Source organism: Eucalyptus grandis, chromosome 11, assembly GCF_016545825.1.
Source record: "Eucalyptus grandis isolate ANBG69807.140 chromosome 11, ASM1654582v1, whole genome shotgun sequence".
NCBI lineage: Eukaryota > Viridiplantae > Streptophyta > Magnoliopsida > Myrtales > Myrtaceae > Eucalyptus > Eucalyptus grandis.
In genome coordinates, this window is record NC_052622.1 from 33,046,594 (window position 1) to 33,056,546 (window position 9,953).

The following is a 9,953-nucleotide window of genomic DNA, read 5'->3' on the forward strand; positions in this document are numbered from 1 at the left end:
CTGTGATCCCAATTTATGAGAAGTTTGCTCAGGTGGGTAATACCATTAGGCCCAGATTCAACCGGACCGTCAACCCGGTTACTACACAAACACACCATACATAGATACCTGATACCCACGTGAGAGATCAGAGGAACTTCCCCCTAAAGGAAAGTAAACAGAAAGTAGTTCCTCAATCAGACTGCCAATAAAAGAATTGAGCCACAGCAAAATGTTTCTCCTGTCAAGCGGGACCAACAGTTGATTCTCATCCTACAAACATGAAGGACTTTAACGAGAGCAATTTCACCGATGAGGAAGCTCTTTTCTCTACAACCTATGAGCATACACTCGGCATTGGAATACACTATTTGAAACAATTTTTGCAGGCTTGCAATCGTCTCTCACAGTATCAGATTCTTCCAAGGCTCTTTGGAAAAGTAAACAGCTGCATAACTGTGAACTTGCTATATTTTTCAAGCAAATTTAGAGAACAGCCTCGAGATGAAAAATTGGATTGTTCTTAGGCTAGCCAAGGGATGCCCAATCTGGATATGGGCACTCATAGATCCATTCGGGTCCAGAATATTGTATGTAGTGTAGCCACAGTCCCTCCTCATTCCCATCATATCTGCATTTTGTAGAAACTCAGAAATTAAATCTTAGGTTTTCTATTGTCCGGCATGCAGGCAAGGGTGTGCAGGCAAGAATATGTGCAAAGACAAGTGCCCAAGATGAGAAAGAGGAGGGGAACACTCACCCTTTTGGAGCTAAATTTGGACAATTCGTGCACATAGGGTCAGTACTAAATTCAATGCAAGGCTCCTCTTCCTTTTCGTTCTGCCCAATATCAGAAACACTGGATTCTGATGACAAACCAGCAGCTTTATCAGCAACCATTCCTTCAGCTGAATGACTGGTCCTTTGTTCAGAAAGGTAAATCATGTCATTGGCAATTGGATGGCCACTAAACTGCAAATGGACGCGTATCTGCATATAAAGAGCAGGGTTGAAAGAAGAAACTACTGCAAGTACTAGCATTTATCAAATAAACCTCACAAATTAAAAGGTATAAAAAACAGGCTGACCTAGCCAAATGCAGAGAGGTATATAATAAGCAGGATCCGAAAGTATCTTACAAAATGAGCAAGACAGGGTTTATGAAGGGACAAGAGTGCAGAAAAGAAAGCTCACCTAACTCACAAAGTCAACAGTAAATACAATGTGCTTCATGTATGTGTGGGTACATCTATGCATGCAATGGATCTTGGCTACGCTAAGCCAAAACTACCGAGGAAGGTTCACTGCTTATGGAATAGATTAAAGAAGCATCAGACTCTCAACATTATGTTTGCATCCTTTAGCATCATATTGCCTTACCTGATGAAGTTCTTCCAGTGACTGGTTCACAGAGAACAAAGCTATGAATTCCATTGGTGCTGATCCTTGTGAACTATGTACAAGCGGCCTTCCTTTCAAGAGGGCAGTATCACAAGTAGGGTCACCTGCCTGTACAAAGAGGTGACAATGATCAGATCAGTGGCATTAAGCACATTCTTACATTCACTGCCAATGCTCTAATGTACTGGTTGAAATTAAGATATGACCATGAAACAGTCAGGACAGATGCATTTTATATGTAGAAGAAAAGGAAAGCTTTAATAGTGGTCACACATTGTGACACACCATGCCAACTGGACCAGGAGAAGGGTGGCAGATGACAGCCTTTAGATGACGACTCATCTGTATAAAATCCAATTCACTTACTATTACATCGGAATGAGCTCGTAACATGAGGCAGCATATCTGCTAATAAATAAGGGAACTGTGGCTTCTTGCTTTTGGCTTCATATACCAAGGTTCACAGATTTTGCATCAGCCAGCACTATGTCATCACCTCAGAGTTCTAACTTCTGACAAATTTAGTTCGGCTTCCTATCACACATTACTTCTCAATTCCATTTTAAACAGTATGTTGTGCATCACCTAGATAATGGTCCACAGTGGCTCATAAGTATGCATGTTCCTAAAAATTATTGATAGGCCATCATAAATGAAAATCTACAAAAAAATATATAATTATTTTTATATGCCTCCCTAAGAATGTTAAGAAAGGGCATTAGCTTCCGTTTATAGCACTCTGATAACATTCAAAATTGCATCCCATAATGAATTCATATCGATTAGTCACAAAAACCTTACTCAATGAACAAAAAACCTTACTCAATGAAGGAAAGAGAGCAAAAAGAAAGAAAGAAGAAGAAATCAACACACAAGGGAGGCATGACATAATTTTCATTGAAAAGCATTATCACGAAGCCATCATTTCAAGACCCTTCTCCAACACCCCGATGCTCAGTTTCATTTCCATGGCCTCATGTAAAATGGCAATTGATATCAATGTAAACTCAGATAAAGGTTGAATTAACAAGGCTTTGAGTGAATACTCACCTCCACTGTGCTCCTTCCTTCTCGAGCATTGTAATTGATGTTGACATTGACCTCCAGCTAACAAGAAACCCAGAACACATATCAGATGATAATTAATAAGAATGCATTTCTGACACCACATCCTTAGAACTTTTTCACACTATCTAACCAGCCTCCAGGGTCTTCTGAAGAGAGGACCTAGAAGAAAAGGACTAATTGATTATGTTCATAAATAAGTGGATCTTCCTTGGGTTTGATAAAATGATACAAGAAAGCACAGCTGGATCTTGCAGCAATAATAACTGAAGATGTCACACAAGATGTGCAGTTGATTTTTAACAGCTAACCCTCTCCCACTAAAATGGAGTTTTGAAATTACTAAAATCTATCTTGAGAGGGCAGACTTGTCCTTTCAGTGTTACCTCTTCTAAAGACAACTCAACAAACAAACAGAAAATAGTCAAATTGGAAAAAAGAAATCACATTGCTATATTGAGTACATCTACTTCAACGTCTCATAATTCCAATTCTTCAGGGTTAAACCCCCTGATGTAGCACCGCTGCAGGATTTTTCAGCTCGTAAATTATCTACTTTTAGTGCATATTCCAAAATCACCGGAGTGAAGCAAGATATACCTCATTCTCAGGAAATTCACCCACCACCTTTGCAATGTACTGTTTCTGCATCAAACCACCTTCAATCTGAAAATGTTAAATGTCAGTTGAAACTTAAATTTTAGGCCAAGCATCATGGCTACCTTGCCATATCACAAATATGCCTTATTAATAGTATATAATAGGATATTTTAGATAATTTTTACTCAAGGGAACAAAGTCAGCAGCAGAAATTGTACGTGATGGCTCTACTGGTATTAGGAGAAATAGTCACCAGACATGGATTAGAACACTGCAGACTTAAGATATATACAAAGGAAATGCACATCACAGAAAGAAACTGTGAGACCTCTTTAAGTCACTCCATAAAGTAGATGTGCATGACATGGTGTGATGTTATTACAAATGTTGAACAAGATGCCGCAACACAGCAGCATGCTCAGAGAACTACCACTACCCTTGCTGTTAATGTAAGAGAGCCCCACTTCCATTTAGGCAATTGATTAGTAACCAATATGAACTTACATTAGTAAAGATTCCGAAAGCACACTTTTCAACACAACACTCACCTGTTGCCTCAAAAGATCTGCTTTTGACGCGTTTCTGGCAAAGATAAGGAGTCCAGAGACAAGGCGATCTAGTTGGTGAACAGCTTGCATTATAATATCAAGGAGGAAGTATGAAATCCATAATTTGGATGCGACACCAGATATAAGTCAGAGGAGGGGAAAAAGAGTTAATGATAGACATCAAGAATCAAAGGGAAACAGAATATGCCCAAACTGATTTTGATAGAGCCAAGATTGCATATGCATGTGAAAGAGTTACTTAGGATACGAAATAAGGGTGCCAGTCCTTGCTCTGCCGGAAGGATGCTGACCACAGTGTTTTTACGATACTGACCACATGGATGCACCAATAAACAAGTCAGAGTTTCTATAAACATAGATCCTATAAGGCCAACAGAGCTAGCTAGGCCAAGCAAGGCTGCTGTAATTGCTTTAGTGTCTGAATCTCATCAGTGATTTTACAGCACTCATGCAAAATCCGCACGAAATCATTCTTTTGTTGTACACTTGAAATGAGGAAAAACATAATTGTGTTGTTCGATTAAATTGAACCCTATTAATTGGTGGAGACTTACTGGAATAGATGCCGGCTTATAAACAGTCACGACATTCAGTTCTTTCTGTAGGATGGAGACACCATGGCTTATCACAGGAGGCTCATGCCTACAACCTTATCAAGATTAATGCAAATTCAGAGAATACCCTGAAACTTCTAGAAAAATCTGTAAATTAAGATAAGAATTCTCAACTCGTGGATGAAGAAAGAATAAAGAAGCCTTAAGAAAAAAAAAAGGTATAGAAAGGAAATCTAAGGAAAAGAAGCCGATGCAGCCAAAGGGATATATCATAGCTAGATTAGACTCTTGAAAAGCAACGTTTCATAAGGAGATCATAGCAAGTGCAAAGCTCAAACCAACCTGTGTACAAAGTGGCTTATTTTTTCAGACGGTTTTACAATGTAAGAGACAGGAACTACCCTCCCCTCGACTTGTATCGGTCCACTTTCAGCGGCACTGACCTATAGGTTATGACTAGACATGGTCAAAAGTCATGGTCCCACGCAGAACTAAACATTCGCTATGCAAAATACTCATAAGGTCTGCCTTTGAACTCGTGGGCAAACAAATCCACAATGGTTTTGCCAGCCCAGCGAAAAAAGGGCTTAACGAGGGTCTTGATCAGGTAAAAGTTTGATCACAAGCAAAGCACGCAAACCACTCCACACCAGAAGAAGAAAGACGAGATAGCGGCCGACTCACATGAGAGATGAACTCGAAATGGTAGGGTGCCACGTAGCGCCTCCCTGCGTTCTCTTAATAGATAAATCATCTTCTCGCCCTCCCTACTGGCAATAATCTATACAACCATGTCCCATGAAAGAAAAATACTCTGTGGAGAGTGAGGTTATGAGATAAGTAGATCACCTTCGCGAAAGATGTAATCTTGGCTCTCCGGAGGATTCAACAGAGTTTGCCACACAATCTCCCCCTCCTCCTTCCTTTCAATTCCTCTCCATTCTCCTGCGACCATCGAACACTTAGAAACGACGTCGTTGGGGAGGAAAAATGACACGTCAAAGCAAAAGGCGCTTCCTTTTAACCACTTGAGGTAAGCGGGAGCTGCAGTAGGAGGAAAATTGCGACGTCGTTTCCAGCGCTCTGTCCCAGTCTGTCCGTCCAACAATATTCTAATCTGTTTTTGGTCTTCATTTCCTGTCGTTTATTCATCATAGGTGCATCTAACTGATATTTGTATAGCCAAGCTACATGTGAATGTGATTTGCGGAATTGATATACCAAATGACATAGCAAATTATAAGTATGCATTTAAATAAGTGAAACACGGTGGATAAATATAATATCACATCATTTGATATATCAATTATGTCAATCAATTTTAGTATAATTAGCACATAAAAATCCTTTTATCTAAATTCCATTTAGGCAACGTTAACTTAAGTTCAACGGGAGTGGTTACGTGATCAAAAGTGACATTTGAGTCCTAGAAAGTGTCGAATCTTTATACTATGATAAGGTGCCAGCACATGGGCCAAAAAAAAAGAAAAGATAAGGTGTTGGCATTACGTACGGCACGCAACATTAAAAGATATTTATGGTTATCAATGTAATCGATACTTTAAATGATGTGATAAGTTCATATATATTGCACAACGTAATTAACATGAAAATTATCTGAAGAGTCATAAATTTATCTTGTAGTAATGAATTTATTCCTAAACTTGCCAATTTTAACTAATGTAATCCTAAACATTTTGACATTTTTATCGGCTTAGGTTAAAATTGCTAACATAACAATTCTATTAATGCCCGGCCAATTGCTGAGATGGACAATCTTATACGAAATGACGTCGTTTTGCATTGAATCAAGAATATTTGAAATTTTTTCTTTTTTTTTCTTTTCTTTAAAATATTTTTTGCTTTTTACTTCCCATTATATTGTTCATCTTTATCCCCTACCAGTCACAAGTGAGGGTCATAGCCCTTGCTAGATCTAGGCAAAAGCCGCCAACCACGAGCTAAGGTAAACCTCGCCAAATTTGGCAAGGCCGTAATGCCCTTGCAAGGGGTGGCTATTGCCAGGGTTGCCCTCACCTGTGGTCGACGATCTTCACAAACCATTGCCTAGACTCTAATGATTGACAAAAAAAAAAAAAGAATCAAAGAATTCATAAAAAGAAAAATTGCAAGATGACATCATGTCATTTGAGATTGTCTACGTCAATCGCCAACTATTCTATATAGGACATTTGGTGCTAACTAGACCTGTCACGTCAATAATTTTCGATTTAAATTGACTTGATAAATTATATTTAAAATTATTAAAAGGTTTAGGATTACATTCGGTAAATTGAAAAGTTTAGGATTTAATTGGTCGCCATATAATAGGTTTAAAATTTGTTGGACAACTCTCTCTTCAATCAACCACCATCAACCAACCAAAAAAAAAAAAAAAAAATCAACCACCATCATAAACCATTAGGTATTGTAGCATAACTTTTGCCTTCCATCTCCTCTATAAATTGCAAGGCCGACGTGAGCACGATTTCCACAACATAGCCTCATTTGTATTCAGCTTCGAAATCTTCCATTTGAATATCTTTCAGTTTTTGAGAGGAAGAGAGTGGGAAAATGGCCATCTTCACGACTGAAAATCACTGAGTGCTTATTTTTGGAGTTCTAAGTACTTTACACACGTTATCTAACTAATTTCTCTTCTAGGAGAAAATATTAGATGATCCCGGAGCGCCAAGTTAGCGTGCGCCCCGACTAATGAGAAAATGACGTGTGGCTCCACGTGAGCATGAGCGGCCCCACTGGTTTTTTTGCACAAAATATATCATTTTTCCTTTTCTATTTAAAAATTTATTGTCATTGACAGATCTTTTGCTGCTTTTTTCTCTCTCCTCTCAAAAAATATTGGATCGTCTGGAGCGCCAAGTCAGCGTGCACCCCGACCAGTGAGAAAGTGACGCGTGGCTCCACGTGAGCACGAGCAGCCCCACTAGTTTTTTCTGCGCAAAATATATTATTTTCCCTTTTCTATATGTTGCTGCTTTTTCCCTCTCCTCTTTTTTGGAGTAGGCCTGCACACATTAATGGCGCTTTCCCTCTCCTCCTTTCTGAAGAACGAATGCCCTTATGCTACAGCTTCCTTCCCTCCTTTCTTTCCTTCTCAATTCAAAATTTTAGGTGAGAATTCGCTCTCTACGTTGCGTTGCTTCTCCGGCCTGCTCCGGGGCTGGGTCATCTCCGCTCTCTGGCCCAAAGCACGTTGCTCCTCTGCCTTGCTTCGGCACTCGCTCATCTTTGCTCTCTGCTCCAAAGCTCGTTGCTTCTTCGGCCTACGTTGTTGTGTTCCTTCTCCGCCTTGCTCCGGAGTGGTTTCCCAGCGCAAGACGGTGAGGAATGTTCTTGCTGTAAGTCGCAGACTCCAAGCGATAAGAAGTTCCAGCTCTCTCCGATTTGGCTTCGGATTTGCTACGTTCGCGGCAAACTCGAAGTAGCCTAAACAACATCAGGGTGATTGTGGTCGAGTTGAAGAAACCAAACTCGAAGAGTCCTTAAAAGTTCTCCTCACACCATGTAAACTAGTAAAATGTAAATAGGTGCCTTGCAATTGAGAACGTTTCTTTATGGCCAGTGTTGGGCTAATCAATGTTCATCTTGTATAATCTATTGTATTGACTTCAAGTTGGTTTTAAAATGACAGATCCTTCATGTCATTGCTTTGTGGTGTTTATCGTTTATACCTCAAATGATGAACTTTTATCCCAAGATAGAAAATTACAACATCAACATTGTGTTGGAGACTACTTGCTGAATCTCTACTTGTGACAGATTCTATCTCTGTATCCATCCATTAGGTGGAGTCCAATTGAGCTTATGTCACGCCCCGAACCCCGAGCGCGAGCACATCCCACTGCGGTCGATCAAATGCGACATTCCCAGGTAGTGTCGCCGACCCCATTCATTTCTTTATTGCGCAAGCGAAACGTATTATAAAACCCCTGACAATAAAATACGGGATAGAAAAGCAGGAAACATTTTCACAACCAATCACTTACATAAACCAACAGAGTTACAGACAAAGGCCTACAGCCAAAAGTCTACAAAAGACCGGCTCTTAAAAATGAACTGTCCTACGACCTACAAGTCGGACACTCTCTCCAATCCTTATGACTTCACCTCTGCAACTCCTCAAGGCCAACCAAAGCTATCTGGCCGTTCCGTCCACCAGGGACCTGAAATTTTAATCCCACAACCGGGATGAGACGATGTCTCAGCAAGTTCAACCCCTTAAACCCCTATTAGAAAGAAAATACGCCCGGGTGGCCTAGCCACATCACATAGAAGACTTACCTCGCCTCAGCCTTCATCTGCAGGTTAGCACAATTTATATAATTCAACCACGTACAATTATGATAGCCAAACAACCGTGGCACAATCACATTATCAAACAATTCAACCACTTGGATCGTCTCAGCGATCAATCGACTCGGCCGATTACATGTCATTCTAGCAAATCAATCATTGCTCTCAATCCCGGCCCTATAGGAAGGTTTAACAAACAGTGGCAATCACGGCCCCACTCGGCACGACCTTTAATTAGGTGGTCCATCACGGCCTCACTGGGCACGACCTCTCATAGGTGGTTTATCACAGCCCTATTAGGCACGACCTCTCATAGGTGGTCCATCACGGCTTCACTGGGCACGACCTCTAATAGGTGGTTAATCACGGCCTCACTGGGCACAACCTTTCCTAGGTGGTACATCACGGCCTCACTGGGCACGACCTCTCATAGGTGGTTCATCACGGCCCTATTAGGCACGACCTCTCATAGGTGGTCCATCACGGCCTCACTGGGCACGACCTCTAATAGATGGTTAATCACGGCCTCACTGGGCACGACCTTTCCTAGGTGGTACATCACGGTCTCACTGGGCACGACCTTTCCTAGGTGGTACATCACGGCCCTATTAGGCACGACCTCTCATAGGTGGTCCATCACGGCCTCACTGGGCACGACCTCTAATAGGTGGTTAATCACGGCCTCACTGGGCACGACCTTTCTTAGGTGGTACATCACGGCCAATCTCCCATCAATTTCTACACTTAGGATTTTATAAAAAAATCCCTATTTATCACAATCACACTCCATTTGCCACAATCAATCATCAAATTCAAATTCTAAATACACAGCAGCGATCAGCACGAAATTCTGAGAGAATAAGGTTCCAAACTAATTTTCAGAATTTATCAAATAATTAAATTTATTCCGAAAATTAATTAAATAATAATATCCATGTCTTTCACGACCCACACTCAATTTATAATATCCAATCATCAATTTCAAAATCTGACTACACAGTAGCGAGTGGCACGAAATTCTGAGAATTTAGGGTCCTGACAAAATTTTCGGAATTTAATAAATAATTAAATTTATTCCGAAAATAATTAAATAATAATATTTTAATCATTTCGAATAATAAAATATTATTAAATTATTAAACAATTTCGAAATATTTATTTAATCCCAAAAGTAATTCATTTATGTCAAATCACCATTATACTAATATAAACATCAATTTAACCTTAACCAAACATACTTTAAGTTAATCCAACCTCTTAATCTAATTCACAATTAAATAAACTCAACTAACCACCTAAGCTTAATTAACTTAAGCTAAACACACCTAAAGCATAATTAACCCTCTAAGCGAGGTTTAGTGAGCTAAACTCACCGGATTAACGAGCCGAGCGAACCAAAATGACGAGGACGATGCGAGGATCGACTTTTCTCAAGGCGGGCCGAGCATCCGGGCTCGGGAAGGCGGCC

The 9,953-nt window shown here is 40.2% G+C and overlaps 1 protein-coding gene across 1 annotated transcript; it reads right to left on the reverse strand.

Moving 5' to 3' along the window:
- Positions 1 to 154: 154 nt before the first annotated feature.
- Positions 155 to 5,139, reverse strand: LOC104427780 (RNA pseudouridine synthase 7-like). The gene is made up of 11 exons (XM_039305499.1): positions 5,018 to 5,139; positions 4,853 to 4,896; positions 4,511 to 4,611; positions 4,169 to 4,256; positions 3,862 to 3,922; positions 3,594 to 3,676; positions 3,046 to 3,111; positions 2,431 to 2,487; positions 1,360 to 1,488; positions 740 to 969; positions 155 to 610 (listed from the first exon to the last, which is right to left on the reverse strand). The coding sequence occupies exons 1-11, from the start codon at positions 5,121 to 5,123 to the stop codon at positions 508 to 510; spliced, it is 1,068 nt and encodes a 355-aa protein (XP_039161433.1). The 5' UTR covers positions 5,124 to 5,139; the 3' UTR covers positions 155 to 507.
- Between the last annotated feature and the right edge of the window lie 4,814 nt (positions 5,140 to 9,953).

What these genes read in the sequence shown, in the direction of transcription:
- LOC104427780 (XM_039305499.1), bottom strand. Translation starts at nt 5,123, where the DNA reads ATGGTCGCAGGAGAATGGAGAGGAATTGAAAGGAAGGAGGAGGGGGAG. An exon ending in ATAAGCCGGCATCTATTCCA is followed by an intron (nt 3,923 to 4,168) that starts GTAAGTCTCCAC and finishes CCATGTGGTCAG; the next exon opens with TATCGTAAAAACACTGTGGT. An exon ending in AAGGAAGGAGCACAGTGGAG is followed by an intron (nt 1,489 to 2,430) that starts GTGAGTATTCAC and finishes CTCTTTGTACAG; the next exon opens with GCAGGTGACCCTACTTGTGA.